Genomic DNA, 18,679 nt, shown 5'->3' on the forward strand with positions numbered 1-18,679 from the left:
ACGAGGTTATATTTTCAATGAGGTAATATATGAAATCAACAAAGTTATGAAATCAACGAGGTTATATTTGGAATCAACGAGGTTATGTATGAAATCAACCAAGTTATGAAATCAACGAGGTTATATTTGAAATAAACGAGGTTATATTTTCAATGAGGTTATATATGAAATCAACATAGTTATGAAATCAACAGGGTTATATTTGAAATCAACCATCATAAATTTGAAATCAACGAGGTTTTATATGAAATTAACGAGGTTATATTAGAAATTAACGAGGTTATATTTATGAAATTAACGAGGTTATATTTATGAAATCAACGAGGTTATATATGAAATCAATCAGGTTATATCTAAAATCAACGAGGTTATATATGAAATCGATCAGGTTATATTTAAAATCCATTAAAGAAAAGACCTTGTGGTAAATGTCTGCTTTATTCATGCAAGAACAATATTTCTGAGCATTATTACTGTACAAAAATAGATAAAAAATTTAAACTATTCAAATTCAAGGAGGCTACACAATATACAATAAGTACATTTTTAAGGGGAGAAGGACAAACATTAACACGTAGCGGGGGGGGGGAGGACTACTACTCTAAGTATATGTATTGGGGGGCGACTAAACATTTGTTGTAGTTTTTATGAATTCAATCAAATCTTTTCTTTGTTCCTCCTTACTCACTCCAGGAATCTGAAAATGTTTAAAATTGAAAATAAAATTTCAGGATGTTTTGTTAAAATATAGTGAATACTTTTAAATTAAGTAAACAGTCACCAAATCACTTTTGTCTCAAAAACTTTTTATTAAATATTTTTGACCAACAAACGCGTTTATTCTGTTTTTGGTAATAAACTACCAGAGGCCGAATTTAAAGAATTTGAGCCGCGGCTTAAATTTAAGCCGGGACTCAAATACATGGTTGTGGTTGGTTCCACTTAAAATTGTATTCAATTTTTTAAGATTTAAGCCGGCGCTCAATTGAATCCGGTTTTTGGTAGATTTAAGCCGCGGATCAAATTCATTAAATTCGGACTCAGGATCTTCTATTAATTGTTGTTTAATCTTTAGCCCTTTTCTCTTTGATAAATCTTTGCGGATTTAGAATTTTTAGTAGATTTTCAAAAGTTTCTGAAGATCAAAATTTTTTGGAGAAAATGTTTTGTAATTCTGAGCATTCTTACACCTTTCCTGGGATCATGTGAGGTCCCACAAAAATGTGGTCCAATCGGTTTAGCCATTTTGATGTTTATCGGTTACAAAACAAACACACATGACAAGCAAAGTATGTACTTAGGCTTTTATTCGCGCCCATCTTCCATTTCGCGGATTTTATGAAAAAAACGTGGATTTTCAATATTTTCAAAAATCGAATTTTATTAGATACAAATTTCTGAAAATTCGATCATCTATGGTCCCAAAGTCATGTAAGGTTCCATAAAAAAAAATTGGGCCGATCGGAGCCGTTTTTTCGTTTACTGGATACAAACACCAAGACAAGCAAAGTATGTATATAGAAGTAAAGTTATACGCGACACTTTTCTATTGAAATTTATATTTAATAAGAAAAATGTATAATTTTTTTTTCATTCATGTAACATTTTTAAACTAAAACTGTTTTTTACCTTCTTCTTAGATCCAGGAATAGTTTCTTTGAAGTTTTCTAGATACATATTCAAATTAGATTCAGTCCATTGGAGTCCACTATTCTAAACATATTCAGATTATATTTAGTCCATTGGAGTCCACTATTCTAAACATATTCAGATTGGATTCAGTCCATTGGAGTCCACTATAATTATATATATTCAGATTGGATTCAGTCCATTGGAGTCCACTATTCTAAACATATTCAGATTGGATTCAGTCCATTGGAGTCCACTATTAAGGTTAGATTTAGTCCATTGGAGTCCACTATTCTAAACATATTCAGATTGGATTCAGTCCATTGGAGTCCACTATAATTATATATATTCAGATTGGATTCAGTCCATTGGAGTCCATTGGAGTCCACTATTCTAAACATATTCAGATTGGATTCAGTCCATTGGAGTCCAATATTCTAAACCTATTCAGGTTAGATTTAGTCCATTGGAGTCCACTATTCTAAACATATTCAGATTGGTTTCAGTCCATTGGAGTCCAATATTCTAAACATATTCAGATTGGTTTCAGTCCATTGCAGTCCACTATTCTAAACATATTCAGATTGGATTCAGTGCATTGGAGTCTTCTATTCTAAACATATTCAGATTGGATTCAGTCCATTGGAGTCCACTGTTCTAAACATATTCAGATTGGATTCAGTCCATTGGAGTCCAATATTCTAAACCTATTCAGGTTAGATTTAGTCCATTGGAGTCCAATATTCTAAACATATACAGATTATATAAAGTCCATTGGAGTCCAATACTCTAAACATATTTAGATTAGATAAAGTCCACTTTGTATACAATAAAATCTTTTAATTCAAAGGAATTTCAATAAAACTTGCAACTTGCAAGCTCTCAAGCTCTCATGCAAAAATCAATAAGAATTTCGCCAATCACTTTTTGAACAAGCAGGGGCGGATATACGATTTAAGTGAGGGGGGGTTCTAGATCTATTTCGGAACAAAGAAATTCAGATTTAGGAACCTAAAGACGCGCCAAAGGCGAAATTTTTGTTGACTTTCCTGTTTTGCGCTACGTTTTCTTTCCCTTAAGTGCTATTGAGAAGCTACTCTTAAATCTCAGGGGGGTGCGAAGGTCCTGCCGCCCCCCACCCCCTGTATCCGCCCTTGTAAACAAGTGCAGTAGATTCTAAAATGTGCCATGTCTAGAGAGATAAAAAATATTTTATTTTATTTCTTATTATACACTATACAGTGATAACCAGAAAACTCTGGAGTATGAAGACGACTGATCCTGCTTGTTTTACCTTATGTTGTTCTGAGTAATGGTATCCAGGTACTGAACCGGCTTGTTTACCAAACACACCAAACAGGTTTGGACCGTACTGCAACAAGATAAAAAAATTTCTGAAAAAAAATTTTTATTTACTTTAAGAAAAATTTTTTTGTCCCTAAACCTATGAGAAATGTTGAAAAAAAATAAAATTGATTTGAATGAATGAAAAAAAAGAATAAACGTAGGAAGTTAAATAATCACAGCATTTCCCCTGCTAATAATATATGAATTTTTAAACATTTAATAAAATTTTTACCAACACTTATATTGCAGTCTGTTATACAAGTAAATAAGATACTGCTTAAAAGGACTTGTCGTCATTTTTAGTGATCCTCCGATGCACAACGATACCCTTGAAACTTGATTTTTCTGGCTCAATTTTGATTATTTCTCCATTGTTTCTTAATTAAATCAAATCAAATATTTATTGCATGAAGTTTTATAGTTTAGACAATATAAAAATACAAAAAAATACAAATCCTCATGAGGGAAAATTAATCTGATGGGCCAGGTTTTCATAATTTTCCTTATAAACAGCTTAATGTCAGGGGGGAGATCCTGAACAAGTGGAAGAGTAGGTAGGATGGCAGGAAAACGTATATAAACATGATAACGAAGTATTACTATAGCTTAATCAGACCAGTACAACAACGTACAAACATCATCATATTTAAAAAGAATTCAAAAAGATTCAAATGTTTGTAGAAAGACATATCCCATTTTTAATACTACAAAAAAAATGGATATAAGAATATACATAAAATTCAAGTTTTTAAGTTTGTGTTAGGTTGTAATATTAATCTAGACGCTACTTATCTAGTGTTTAAACAAAAAGGACACAATAGTCTTTCATAAGTGAACCCCTGTAATTTATAAGATAGGCTTCAGAAGCAGATTTTAAAATATTTTTAGATTAGGACTGTTTAATCTCAACAGGAAAATTATTCCAAGCGGAAGGAAAAGATTCAAAAGGGAATCTTCTAAGATACTCAGATCTGACTCTGTGTACAAAATAATCAAAAACATTCCTAAGTCCTGGATCCAACTCTCGTTCATACATAAGAAAACAAAAAAATCATTTTTTGGTGTATGATTAGATAAAAAAAAATAGGCGGCGCGATTCACTTTTGCAGAGAAACCACAAATGAAAATAAACAGTGTTAAAAACAAAGAATATGGATATCAAGTCACTAAAATCAGACCAAGCTTTTAAGGGTTCCATTGTGAATTGGACATACTAGGAGAAAAATCAACTTTTTTTACTTTATAGAGAGAGGTCCTCCTTTAACTAACCATAATATTATCAACTTCGTGTGAATAATCATTTGTCTTCTAATAAAATGCAAAATAGAAAAAAGTTTTAAAATTAGTAGTGCTCTGTTATTAACGAATATTTTATCTTCCTTGTGTGATTCCCCTTCGCTTATATTGTGGCAATGTGAGCACAGTTTCTTAAACAGTCGTCTTCCTTTCTCAGCCGACATCTTGGATCTGCAAACATGATTACTTGTTGCTAACCAATATTTCGAGTTAAGTTAAGTGGGAATAAAATCTAGGCTCAGCGGTGTGGCCGTAAGATTGTTTAGTTTGCAATAACTAGATTAATGTAGACAAGCATAATTTTTTATTATTAATGATAATAAAAATAATTTTTGGATAGTTAGGCCGCAAAGAGCAACTACTATAACGTTTAAATATCAATATATTTCGTTTTGAAAGTCTAATGATATTTCTGTTTAACAAGATTATTGTGGTACACTTTTTTCACAATAAACTTGTTTTATCGATGTAATTGGTTGGAAATCAAGAAGATAATAAATCAATATTAATGGATAGCAGAAGATAAAATACCGGACAAAAAACATTTGAGTTTTTGCCACAATATATTTGCAACCTGATAGTGTAAACCTTTGAGATTTCAAACACAGATTATTTTATTAAACAGAATCCATAGTTTGAAATATCTAAGATTTACGACATCGCGTTTCTAAGATATAAGGATCAAATCATCAGAGTTTGTGGCAAAAATTCAATTCCTTTATCTGATCATGACCAAGCATGGAAAGTTTTGATTTTACAAGAACTATCAAATAGAAGAATGAACGATTTATATGCTGAAGGATTCGATGATAACGTATAATAACAGAAATGATAATATGCTTGTAATGAGTTATGATCAATGTCACCTATTTTTACATTTTCTTTTTCTTTGTTAGACTATATTTACAAATATGTATTTCGATTTATCACAAGAAATTAAATTACACCATTTATTATATGTACATAATATATCTTTGTGTGTGAATATATGATTATAATAATTAATCACAAGAACTTCAGTTATAAACTAGAAAAACGAACTGATTGTATTTAGTAAACACGAGTTGCTAAATATAAGATGATGAACGGTTATGAGAGTCTGTCAACGATTGGTTACGGTAAGTCTAGATTGAGCTCAGCTTACAGGTTAGAAAGGGGGGGGTAGTCCAAGAAAGGGGGAGAGAGGAGGTATCATGAGAAATATCACATACACATTTGGCGAGGGAGGGGGTTCAGGGGGCCGCCATGAGCCCCATGAGCTCCAATTCTCCGTATTCGCAGTAGGGTTTCCATTATTCCGGAACAAAATTTCCATTTTGGAAATGGAATGATCCGGAAATTTTTTTACGTAAAGCGGAATTCCGGGAAAATTTCCGGATGAAATGGAAACCGGAATTTTTCCGGTTTACGTTATGTAACCTGAATTTTTTCTGGTTAAGGGAATGGAAGACAGAAATTTTCGGAATTCTGGAATGTTCAGGAAAAATTCAGGATTTTATTCCGTTAACCGGAAAAAATCCACTTTTCAATCCATAAACAGTAAAAATTCCGGGTTCTGTAACTTAAACTGGAAAATGTTCAGTTTCCATTCCCTAAACTGGAAAAACTTTCAGGTTTACATTCTGGAATGGGAATATGAATTTACGATAAACAGATTTGCTGATTTGGTTATTAAATTACAATTATTATTAGACCAGGTTTCCACCAGGGTTTCCTACGTAATTCCAGGTTACAGTTTACATAAAGAAATGATCCGGAAATTTTTTCAATTTTCATTTTGGGAAAGGTTCTGGAAATCTTGAATTCTGGAACAATTTTTTTCCGTATACTGGAAATTTCTGGAATATATTGTTCCCGAAAATTCTGATTAACGGAAAAATTATTCTGAAATTTTCCGGATAAAGGTTCCGGAAAAACGTTAAAGAGATATTAAACTTATAAAAGATAAACTATAGTAAGTAAAACTATCTACATAATAATAGAATGTGCGCCTGGTTTAGCTGTAGTTAAAGTAATGAAGTGTGAATTATCATGAAATATAAATCCTGACTGCCATGTCTCAAACCAATTTAACCTACAGAAAACTTTGGAAAGGTAGACAACATATGACAACCCTTAAATCTATTTGATGTTGTTACAAAGCAAATAGGTTAAATATTAACTTATAAAATTACTTTTAAATTGGTCTGTATACAGTATAGTATACACTATAATTGCCGTGTCTCAGCTTTTCATTGAATTATTTAAGTTAAAACATAAGTCTAAAAGCCGTCCTCCTATTCCAGAGTTTTCTGGTTCTCATTCTATTTATATACTTTGCTCGTCTATTTGAAACCAATAAACGTCAAAACGGCTGAACCAACCGCGCCAAAAATTTGTGAGCCAACTTACATATCCCCAGGGAAGGTTTAAAACTGGTTCCGGTTTCTATTTGATCCAGAATTTTGTTCCGGAAAAATGGCAACCCTAGTTTCCACTATCTTCTACAAAATAATATGCATAATTTAGAACAGATGCATGGCTTTAATAAAAAAATGATAAGTTTTATCTTAAAAAAGCCAAAAGATACATTTTCATCAAAATGGTGAATTTTTTCATTACCTTCCAGATTATTTACAAACATTTTGAAAGCTCTAGCCCTAAATCTGACCACGAAGATCCTTATATCCATGGGGCTCATATTTATATCTGTCTGCATAAAGCTGTAACCTTCAAATCAAGCTAATTTTTGCTTTTGCATTTATTTTTCTTGGTTTGTTTCAGAAATATTTTAAATGTGAGTTATCCAATGTTTGGTCGAAAAACATTTTTGTATAATTGTATAAATCAGCAAAACCATTCCATTTTTAACCCATGGCNAGGATGTTGATTTAATGTATTGGTAATTTTTATTTCGAAAATTTCATAATCCTGACATGGCCAAGAGTGAGAGGAGAAAATGTGGGGCCCTTTTACAATTTTCGAGAGAAGAAACATCACATAGGAATTGCTTAAATTATGTGCCATTAAGTGGCGCCTTATACATTCTTAAAATTCAAATTTAAGGAAATAGATAAGAAGATGCCCCATCCCCGTCTGTAGCTGTGGCCCAAATTTTCAGGGACCGGGGGGGGAGATAGATTCCAATGCTACAGCTCTGAATTCCTGTAATAATAATATAATAATAATAATAATAACAGGATGGTATAAATTTTTAAACTGGAACGCTGTAAAGACGACCTGTTCTGAAATCAATAAATAGAAATACTGAATGCCGCAACTTGTGTTTATTTAGAAATGAGAGGTAGTAGTGGCGGAAGAAATTTCACAAACGTTCATTAATTTCACCCAAACGTAAAAATGCAATCGTTGTGAAAGCATATTTTTTTCCCAAATAGTTGTAATTTTTTTTTATGAATGTTTTGCCCTCTTACACCCATTTAAACATGAATAAATCCATATTTATGAGGACTAGGATTACAAACCTAAATTTTATTAGATTGAAGAATAAGCACTATGTACAGGATGTGGGAAATGTACATGCTGATATCACAACTCTCACAACAGCAAACATCAAGCCAGTCAAGTCTTACCTAGCGGCCATTTACAGAAAAATGCGATTATTCTGTAATCTGTCTAGCTCAAAGAACCGGCATTGCCCATGCAAACTCGTGTTGTTTTGCATTACCTGGCCAGTAGTCAATAATTTTCTAGAGAGCGATTTTTAAACCCCCGCCCCCTCCCTGCCTACCTACCCAGCAGAAAATGACTCAATAGTTTTTATTTCAGGGCGCCATTGGATATTATTTATATAGACTACCGTTTTGGAGGCCGAATGTGGGAGAAAACGCTCACTTTACGTACGTCTTGACATTTCAGGAATCTAACCGCTCATTCTTTTATTAAAACTATTTAAATTTCAGATTATAAACAAAAGATGTTTGCCCGTGTAGTGGGTGGTATGGCTGGTTGCCTGGCCTTCTCACGACAAATGTCTGTTAAAGCTCAGTCCGATCCAACTTTAGCAAAGTAAGTAGAAGTTGTATAAAGAATCCTTGACTTTGCGATGTCGTAAGCTATTCCAATTTCATATGTTTTCAGTTAATGGACAGGGGTATAAGCTTTCTTTAAAATACCCCCCTCCCCCCATCCATATATTACAATTGTTAAAGTGCTTTTTATCCGGCAGAATTAGAGAAAGTAGGTGATTTTTAGCAGATTATGAATCATTGTTTTGAATAAAGTATTTAAAAGTAAAAATTGTAAATTGAAAAGTGAGCGATATTATAATTTTCGAACTATTATCATTATTCACATTCTTATTTAATTCCAGACGTCTGCAAACGTGTGTTAACATGAGAACTGCTAAACAATAATACATTTAAGTTAATTTTTAGTTTTTGAAACATTAATAAATTGGTGTTTTTAGGGTTTTTTTCCTTGGAAAAATCAAATATTTTAAAGAGTGTTAAAAAGGATTCTAATGGGTTGAAAAATCAGACAGTTGATGTCCTTTCTTTTCATTAAATTCTAGATAATAATTATCCCTTATCTAACTATATCTATCTGTTCAGGTCTATTTATGAGTTCAGCGCTAAGACCCTGGAAGGAGAGTTGGTTAGTTTTGATAAGTACAGAGGGAAAGTCCTTGTTGTTGTCAATGTTGCCAGCAAATGAGGAAAAACTAAGGTATTAATCGGTGAAAGACGATACAAAATTGTGTTTTTTTTTATAAACAAAAAGGGCTTCTGCTTGTTTTAAGCCAAAGTATTCATTAGGATTAGGTTATTCGTAGATTTGCCAAAATGTTTTATTTTCAGGATTTAAAATTAAACTTTTAAATTATGAAAATTGAAAATAAAAAATTTTAATTTTGGATTATAATATTTGTAAGTTGATCCCTATCCCCATTGACCCCAAGGTTGCAAGCTATCATACAAAAATTGTTGATAATTTTTCCAATTACTTCTGTAAACAAGCTAAAGCTAAATTTAATTACTTTATAGTTCAAAATTATACACACATGTCTTGGGCTTCAAAAAAGTGCAAGTTAGTGTGGTTAAATCAAGGGCCTAGGTGTTGCGACACTTGAAGCAACTTTTTAAGGCAGCCTGGATTTATTTACATCAGTTCAGTTGTTCCATCGGCTATTTGGGAAGAGTTCCATCGGCTATTTGGGAAGAGAAAACTAATACAGTTGTTCCATCGGCTATTTGGGAAGAGACATAACTAATACAGTTGTTCCATCGGCTATCTGGGACTAATATAGTTGTTCCATCGGCTATTTGGGACTAATATAGTTGTTCCATCGGCTATTTGGGAAGAGACATAACTAATACAGTTGTTCCATCGGCTATTTGGGACTTGTTCCCTCGGCTATTTGGGAAGAAACATAACTTATATTTTATAACTTTCATTTTTCTGAGCCCTCTATTGACTATGGTTCAACGCCAAAATACTATCTTCAAGGAAACGCACACAACGTTTTAACCAATATCTATCTTTGAATCTCTTGGGAAGAAATCAACCAAAAAAATTATTTTTATTTCTATAATAGGTGGAAAACTTCTATAATTGCGAAGACATATTGAAACATAATCAAGTGCCTATTATTACTAGGAAGGAGTTGGAGCTCGCATGTTGATTGTGCTGTATTTAGGTAAATTACAACCAGCTGGTCAAACTCCATGAGAAATATGGATCTGAAGCTGGTGGATTTACCGTCCTTGCTTTCCCCTCGAACCAGTTTGGGTCTCAGGTATAGATATATTTTGGATATGGTCGTTAGCATGGAAACGTTTAAACTTGATTTAGGAACCCGGAACTGCTGAGGAGATCCGGAAGTTTGTTTCCGGATTCAACGTAAAGTTCGACGTGTTTGAGAAGTGCGACGTGAACGGTCCGAACTCACATCCTGTGTGGGTTTATATGAAGAGTCAGCAGGGAGGACTGTTAGGTTAGAACATTTTATTCATAAATGTTTTTAATTTTCAGAGTTGAATAAAAATAACTGAGATTTCCCATTTTGTAATCCGAGTTGATAATTTGGAAATAATCGTTTTTCTATTTCTATTTCTGAAATATTGCTCTTTTCAATCTTTCAGAAATTATATTTTCGAGTTGCCTAATAGTTCAGTGCTGCCCATTGCAATGTTTAATTGATAAATAGTTTCCGACAACTCGTCAAATTTGTCTAAACATTTCAATTACTGATGGTGTATCTTTCGACCTACTCAAAATCGCTGTGCTCCACTTCTGACCTACGCCAAATCCGCTATACTACACATCCGACCTTCTAGCACGTGGTTTTACAGCTGCCATATGGACTTGTGGCCGCAGCGCCCGGCCCCTAGCCTGTCCTAGCCATGGTGCTCGCCCCCTAGCCTTTCCTAGCCGCAGCGCTCGGTCCAGAAATTGTCATTTCCTATCCTAACTCAAATAATACAAAAATAAACAGCTGGCGTAGGTCGGAAAGTTATTAGGGCAGAAGTTCATTAGGGGGATGTTGCGTATAGACGATGTAACGTAACCCAATTACTATTTGAATTTTTTATTTCCCGACGCTGTCTAATTTTTTACACCAAATATTGCTGGATGTAGCATTCTAGGTTAACTAGACCGTGGGGGGGGGGGGGGTAATTAAGTCTTTACTCGTACAGCGTTTACATAATTATTTTTAATAACAATATGTTTATGTTAATATTAAGCCCTGTCCACTCTTTCTATTTTAAATGTTTGAGTTCTGTAAATTTCGTTATAGAGAGCTAAATTAGGTTGGATAAATGGTTCAGGGTATTACATGCTTAAAATTATTTTATTTCTAGGTGACTCTATCAAGTGGAATTTCACAAAGTTTCTGATCGATAAGAACGGTCAACCTGTAAATAGATACGGACCACTGGAAGATCCTATACCTAAGGAATTAAACATTTAAAATTTATTCAAAACCCTTCTTTTCTCGCATTTCTCTCAGAATAAACGAAGAAGCTTAATCCAATTTAGAAATAATCATGATATTTTTATTACCCTGAAAGACAGTGCTTAAGATTATTTTCATTTTGATACGGATCCGGATCCAGGTCATAAATATTCTGAACGACTTGCTGATTGTTTTTGACGAAAAGAAGGATTTTTTATTTTTTTAATATTATTTTTATTGTATATTCTATCCGATATTTTTTTATTTTTCAATATTATTATTTTATATTCCATCCGATATTTCGGAAAAGAGAATAAGACATAAATAACCCTAAATATTGTGGCTATGCTGCCAGGCAAGAAAGTGCAAGCCTAAGCCTCCAGAGAAGGCCTTTTTTTTAGGTTTGTGTCAGATTATCTTTACCCAAACATCAAATAGAAATAAGAATATTTATGATATATTATTATAATTTTTCGCCAATACCTCTTTTAGTAAATGTTTGGATGGTTACAGGTTGAAAAGGGAATTATCGAAGAACTTGCAAGATAACGCGTTCATCCCTTTCTAGTCGATTTTGTCGCGCTTACAATCACATTCTGTCGATCTAGCTTGTAGTACAATCTTTCGAACTTGCCTTAAACACAGGCTGTCGAACCAAAATACACTCAGAACTAGTCAATTAATATTTTATTTATACAAAACAACTGAAAGGAAACGATTGGATTATTTGACCTTGTGGTTTGAGGACTCCTGATCCTCAACATCTACTTCGTCTTCTTGGATACACAGGAACATCACAACAAAACTTAACCCTATCCCCGCTGGGGTACTTGAAAACCAGGATACGCTGGGGGGGGGAAAATAAAATTATTTTCCTCAATATAAAATATATCGATACTCGTAACATTTGATATAAAATAGAATTTGGGAGAAGTAAAAGAAATCGTTTTCTTTTAAAGTTTCCCCCCCTGTACATCAAATACTTCTGTTCTTACCTTTTTGTTGATTCATATTTATATTTTACTAACTAAAGTGCTGCGGATTGCCCGTTGGATTTTGGAAACGCTTTGAAAAGAAAACTCAATTTAATAAAATCACTTGGGATTCCTGAAAAAAATTCAGCCAGATTGGTTCAGTCGTTTGGCCTGCTATAGCTAACATATAAATATATAGTATATATGAGCAAAAATCCTTATTAATAATTATATTTATACTTTAAACCACAAAAGATTATTTAAGAATTTTTACTGTTTTCAATCCAATGTTTTATTTTTTTACTAAAATAAAGAATTATACTCCCCCTTCTTGCTTTTCTACGTTAAAAAATTAGGTCCTTTAAAGAACAAAGTGAATGTCCTGTTGTGATGCCCGGGTTTCAGGATTGTTAAATGATGACTGTGGTGTAAAGTAAACTGAACTACTTGCTGCTGTCTGATGATAAAACAAATCTAAAGTATCAAGAAATATTTCTAAAATGTCCCAAAATGAAAAATTGTTTTCTAATTTCAGAAAAAAAAATACTTATGGTAAGAATGGAGTGGCAGCCTGCCCCAGACGGGCTGGCACAAATCCTTCAATTACTCAAGGTACAATCCATCCTCTTCACTACACGTTCACAACCATTTTTTTCATTTAAGGAACCGTAAGCGTAAATTCTAGTGACCTTCCATTTATAGAGCGTCATTTCCGATTCACATCGGTACCCTTTGAACCTCTGTCCGAACAACGATGAGGTGGATACTCTTATTCTTACAGCTGAAGATTAAGTGCCGGGAGATTCAAGGTTAAAGTGTACTCTGTACTCTCCGCGCTAGTGTTCACTCGCACAGTTTCTTGCCATTTAATTTCCCGCTATATAAATTGAGATATCTACGAAATCCTTTTTTACATGACAGTTTAAGAGGTATTGTTGTAAATCGGACATGCCACTCTATAAATGGAAGGTCACTTGAAATTGCAATCAACATCCCTTTAAGGGTGACACTCGAAAAAGTGAAAGTCACAATATCAGAAGGTGCAGGTGATGTCAACCCTTAGTATTGAAATGCTGAATAAAATTTTGGCTCTTATTTCAAGTGGTTTCAGGGAAAATATCTTGATTTTTGGCAATGACAGGGTGGGGGGTCAATTCGGGACTTTGCGAAACCAAATGTTGTAAAGGCTGCACTTTTAAAATTGCGATAAAAGGGTAAAATTTTGCATACAGCCTCCAATTGTAGCCATAAACCTGATGAAAAATTGGTATCGGAAGTTTTCTTAGCCTCTGGAACATGCCTTGCGTTAAGATAGATAAAGTTGTGTTCATAATCCCGAAAATTGAAGTATTTTGAGTATTTTCAAGTCCTCTTAAATTTTGAAGAAGAAAAAAATTAAATGTTGTAGAAAAAAAATTGAGAAAATTTTCGTCCAGCCGTTTGGCCTGCTATAGCTGAAATATAAATATTTATATATGAGAAAATAGGTTTATTATATAGATTTAAATTTAATTTTTTATCAGGCGTCCCACAGTCCTGACACCGAAACACAGAGAGATGTCCAACAGAAGCTAGAACAACTAAATCAGGTCAAATTTTTTTTTTTTTTCGTGGTTAATATTTCGGAACAGAACCAGAGATAGTGTTGATATTGGTAGTTTCAAATACCTGATCTTGGTATTCAATGTGGGCACTTGTAAATCTGAAGATCAATGTTTGATCCCTTCATCAAAATTTTTCATTTTAGGGTATGACCGTCACATGTTATCGATTAAATTGATCTTTAGATTTGCATTGATTGAGATCAGTGCTTGATCATGAGATGCATGCAGCATCTCATGATTGAAATAAAATAATAAAATTTGGAAAACCAAAATTATGTTATTTCTTACCAAGTATGATTTTTGGGAAAAGATGACATATTTTCTTTGGGGAAATTTATATTTTTTTAAATATTAAGACTATTTATTGTTATTGGTCCAGGTGGAGTAAATATAGTGATCATTTTTATATATAATCCCGAAAAAACTGTTTAAATTTGAAATTAAAAATCTTTGGCGTTTATGTTTCAATTCTTTAGTGAAATTTATAAGTCTAAAAAATGGTAAAAACTAAAGGAAAAAGAATTAGAGAAACAAAAGAAAATAAGGAAAAAGCAAATAAGAAGAGAATAAGAGAATAAGATTAAAAAATTAAAAAATTAAAAAATTAAAAAATCAAAAAATTAAATTAAATTAAAATATTAAAAAATTAAAAAATTAAAAGATTAAAAGATTAAAAGATTAAAAGATTAAAATAAATTAAAAAAGATGATATCTTAATGGACAAAAACATTTTAAGTTTTGAGGATCTGTCAAGTTACCAAGTATCTTGTATCTACCCCTGGTTCTAATAATCCCCTTTACTTAGACTAGTCTTCTCAACTCAATAATTAACCTTAATCAGATTATCTCCATCAACTCAATCTACCCCCCCTCCCCCCTCTTCCTTTACTATCCTTCTACTGAAAATATGTTTTGAGAAAATATATGTGTTTTCCGTCAGAAAATGAATAAATTTGGATTTTTATTTTTTTAGTTTCCTGATTTCAACAATTATCTAATCTATGTTCTGACTAAACTAACCTCGGAGGATGACGCAACCAGGTAATACAATCCTCTGATAGATTCATTTAAAGATTAATGGAACTTATTTAAAATATTTTCCCCCATCTCTGTTTGACCGGTGAATTGCTCATACAGACTAAAATATATTTTTACAGTTTCCAATTTCATAAAGTTTTAAAAACGCTTGAAACGCAGGAAAATATTTTATGAAACTATTGTGTACTTTATCATTCTTACTCTGCACTTCATCGTGAATTTCAAAATAAACGTGCCAAAAAGTAATCATCGTGCTTTAATGACTATTTATAATACTGTTATTTTGGTTCGCAGTGTTATAAAGTTTTTGGACAGAAATTTTCTTTATATCTTGAAGGTACTCCCCCTTTTCAGATTTAATTTTAAAATATACTGCGAACCAAAATAACAGTGTTATAAATAGTTAATTCTAAACAATTTTTTAAGTTAAGAGAGTCAGAATAACTTTAATCAAGTCTTCCATTCTGTATTATCTCCACTTCAACATTTCTAAATTAGCAATCTTAAGGGTAGCTCAAAATTTAAATTTAAGACTTTTGAACCTAGTTCTTAAAATTCGGTCCCTGGTTAGTTTTTCTACTTTTCTACTTCTTTAAATTTTTACCTCGATTGATTTTTTGATTTGATTGATTTGATTTGTCTTCTCTTATTTTTTGCATGACCTGTTTTCATGTGTTCCATATCATTTTTTCTAGATTCTTTAATCTTTATGACTTTTTTTTATCTAAAAAAAAATGTCTCCAGCGAGAACACTTTTCTACCATTCTTAACATTGCTATCTTTTGAAAAGCATTCTTCCCTATTGTGCACTTAAGAACTAAGAATATTTTAGATTTTTAAGGGGATTATTGCTGATTACTATTAAAAAAATCTGAATTTTTTTGGCTAGAAATAAAAAAATAAAAGTGGGGTAAAATTTTGACCTCAAATCTTACTATTTTCACCAAAATCTTTGAAAACCATGAACCCCAGGGTGGCCGAGGGATATATACCCCTGCCATCAAAAAATTGAAAATCTGAAATCATTTTTTATTTCTTCCAAAATATCTAATAATTATTGTTTGATAGTTCATCCTACTGTATTTGATAGGAATTGTACATAGAGGTCTTTAGTAGTGTTCTTGTAAAAAAATGTTTAAATATACTTTAAACGATTTTTTTCATCCCCCAAAAACCCTTCTATGAGTTCTGATCGTTTGTCATTACACTATTTCCTTACGGGAGGGGGACTAAATTCTGGAATATATTCACCTCTCAATTTAGGGGCGAAACTAACACTTTTCTGATGGAGGGCTAATGTTTTACAAGGGTTTGGGGGGGGGATAGCCTCCCCCCTTGTCGGAAATAAAAAAACAAATTGAAGTTCTGTTTTAAAGACGAAAATTGAATTTTTTAATTGTGTTAATCTGTGTTAACTCCATGAATTATAATTCCAACAACTGAATAATTAAACGTTTTGAGTCAATTTGTTCAATAGTTTATTTTTTATTAATTTTACTTTTCTTAATCTTAATTGTCAAAATTGTTTTAAAATTGTCTACAAATCTGATCAAATTCCCTATCTGCGTGCGCCACTGCCTGATTTATCTTCGTGTTTAGATCTCTATCTGGTTTAATCCTGAAAAACAACGTGAAGGCGCACATGAACAACCTGCCCCCGGAGGTGATCAGCTTCATCAAGTCCGAGTGTTTACTTGCGGTAGGGGACCCCAGTCCCCTTATCAGAGCCACCATAGGGATCCTTATCACGACAATAGCAACCAGAGGTAAGTTGGGGTTGGGGGTGGAGGTGGGGGGGATGCATTGTATCATACCTTTTATGTTACGTCTAGTATTCTTTAATTATTTTTATGTACGCTGTATTATCTGTTCTTATCCTAGCTATTGAATAAAATAGAAAAATACACCTTACACCTTAACTTAAAATTCACTCCGAAGCAACGAATTTAAAAAAAGCGCGTAAATTCAATTGGAAATCAATTGCAATTAATTTTAAATCAATTGCAAATACAGACCGGGTTGAAAATCCAGAAATTGGGAAAGAATTGAAACTCTAACCCAAAAGAAGGATGCCACAAGCAATGCCTGTACAATATGATTTGAATTTGATTTGATTTGATTTGATTTGATTTGATTTGATTTGATTTGATTTGATTTGATTTGATTTGATTTGATTTGATGTTTAAATTAAAGTAGCAATACAAATATAAATATCTTTACATCAATAGAATTAATACTTCCAGTAAGAATAAAAATGTCCACCTATAATACTAACAATAGTAATCCTTATAACAATAGTAAGATCAATTCGAATAATAACAATGATAATAATAGTACTTTCACTAGGAGAACTGTGTAACTGGCCTGAACTTTTACCCAGCCTCTGTAATATGTTGGATACACCCAACCAACTTGTCATTGAGGTAAATTTAACATTTTAATTTTATTTTCTGGATTTTCATTCTAAACAAGTCGTTTTTCTCCGTTTATTTTTATGCAGTGTTAAGGATGTATTCCACTTACTGAACCGATTCCAGGATCCGTCTTATTCAGCTACTTTCGGATCAGAATCCAGTTCATCCTCTTTTCATTAATTTCTTTTACCACTCCCAAACTTCCAAAATTTTCCCTTTTTTTCCTGATTTTGTTTGTTTGTTGTGACTTAATTTTCCATCGTTGATGAGGAGGTAAGTTTGCTGAGATCTCACAAGCTAGAACTTTAAATGCGCCAAAAGTATTTATTTTGATATTGTGGTTTTTATTTTTTTTCACTCAGATCCGGATTTACAAATCCACATATTTTTGCTCCGGACCCGGGGAGTTTAAATGTTGTAACAAATTGTTTCGCGCCAATCGGCTAAGAAGGGCGGGAATTCGTTCTCTGAGGTTCAAAGGTTCATCATCGGGTAGAAAATATTTCATAATTAGAAAAATATACAATACTAGAAATTCAAGGCGCTTCGCGCCCTTCTTTCTAGCCTTAGAGGGCGCTTCGCGCCCATCTTCTAAATTAGTTGTGAACATGTTCTCTTTGTGTACATCGTAAAACTAAACAAAAATAATTCGCGGATTTTTACAAAAAATTTCGCGGATTTTCAAAATTTTTAAAAATTTAATGACGGTCGAATTTTGATAGAGACAAATATTTGAAATTTTGATTTTTCATTAACATTCCCTGGGGTCCCTAGATGTCCCACAAAAAATTTGGGCCCGATCGGTTCAGCCGTTTTGACGTTTATTGGATACAAACAAACAAACAAACAGACAGACAAGCCAAATTTATATATAGTATACAATATAATAACTTTTTACATACGAAAGTAATACCAAATAAGCATTAATTTACATTCCAATAACGCTTTGGAGTACAAAAAGATCCTTCATGTAAAGCAATATTCAGATACGGAACAGTTTTAAGGAAGATTGTGTAAAGTGCAGTACGCTCAGTGTTTGTAAACAAAACCCGGAACTTAGCATACAGCAAATCAAGGAAAAAAGGGGCGTTCACTTTTAGTAGAATTAATTCATGAAACCACGCAAGATACAATCTAACGAAACTGAAATAAAATCTAGAGGGAGCCAAAATATTGCAAATTCGGATCCTTAAGACCTGGTGATAATTTTGATTTACCGAATAAGATGGGATCATGTGTCTTATGGGCCGATATCAATATTTACTTTAATCTTAATCATTTTCTAAAATTTTGTTTTCGTTCGTTTTTCTTGTACTTTGCTTTCAGGGCGCTTCGCACTTCTTTTTTAGTAATAATTTTCGGGTATTTTTTGTTTTAGATGTTTTAGATTAGATTTTCGACATTTTTTCCTGCCACAATTGTTCCATTTCTATCAGCCATTAACCTTCCCTGGGGTCATTTGAGTTGCCACACAAATGT

The 18,679-nt window shown here is 32.7% G+C and overlaps 3 protein-coding genes across 3 annotated transcripts in view; 2 read left to right on the top strand and 1 right to left on the bottom strand.

The window, feature by feature from the left end:
* Positions 1 to 422: 422 nt before the first annotated feature.
* Positions 423 to 4,439, bottom strand: LOC111712314 (cytochrome c). Its single transcript, XM_023486888.1, has 4 exons — positions 4,356 to 4,439; positions 2,924 to 3,001; positions 1,630 to 1,713; positions 423 to 697 (listed from the first exon to the last, which is right to left on the bottom strand). Exons 1-4 carry the CDS (start codon positions 4,434 to 4,436, stop codon positions 626 to 628), a joined length of 315 nt encoding a protein of 104 aa, XP_023342656.1. The 5' UTR covers positions 4,437 to 4,439; the 3' UTR covers positions 423 to 625.
* An 896-nt stretch (positions 4,440 to 5,335) lies between these two features.
* On the top strand, positions 5,336 to 11,959 carry LOC111712316 (phospholipid hydroperoxide glutathione peroxidase, mitochondrial-like). The gene is made up of 7 exons (XM_023486891.1): positions 5,336 to 5,390; positions 8,175 to 8,280; positions 8,826 to 8,940; positions 9,911 to 10,009; positions 10,066 to 10,207; positions 11,076 to 11,170; positions 11,684 to 11,959. The coding sequence occupies exons 1-7, from the start codon at positions 5,351 to 5,353 to the stop codon at positions 11,717 to 11,719; spliced, it is 633 nt and encodes a 210-aa protein (XP_023342659.1). The 5' UTR covers positions 5,336 to 5,350; the 3' UTR covers positions 11,720 to 11,959.
* A 590-nt stretch (positions 11,960 to 12,549) lies between these two features.
* The window catches only part of LOC111712315 (transportin-1), a gene marked incomplete in the record, with an annotated part of 42,192 nt that continues 36,062 nt past the window's right edge, over positions 12,550 to 18,679 (top strand). The window contains 5 exon segments of the mRNA XM_023486890.1: positions 12,550 to 12,756; positions 13,668 to 13,733; positions 14,722 to 14,789; positions 16,386 to 16,552; positions 17,133 to 17,209. Of these exon segments, the coding sequence (XP_023342658.1) occupies positions 12,655 to 12,756; positions 13,668 to 13,733; positions 14,722 to 14,789; positions 16,386 to 16,552; positions 17,133 to 17,209 (480 nt within the window).

This window comes from Eurytemora carolleeae, unplaced genomic scaffold, assembly GCF_000591075.1.
Source record: "Eurytemora carolleeae unplaced genomic scaffold, Eaff_2.0 scaffold1135, whole genome shotgun sequence".
NCBI lineage: Eukaryota > Metazoa > Arthropoda > Copepoda > Calanoida > Temoridae > Eurytemora > Eurytemora carolleeae.

Coding starts and splice junctions, on each gene's coding strand:
- LOC111712314 (XM_023486888.1), bottom strand. CDS start 4,436: ATGTCGGCTGAGAAAGGAAGACGACTGTTTAAGAAACTGTGCTCACAT. Junction 3,002..4,355: donor GCGAAGGGGAATCACACAAG/GAAGATAAAATA, acceptor ATCTTGTTGCAG/TACGGTCCAAACCTGTTTGG. Junction 698..1,629: donor TTCCTGGATCTAAGAAGAAG/GTAAAAAACAGT, acceptor AAACATTTTCAG/ATTCCTGGAGTGAGTAAGGA.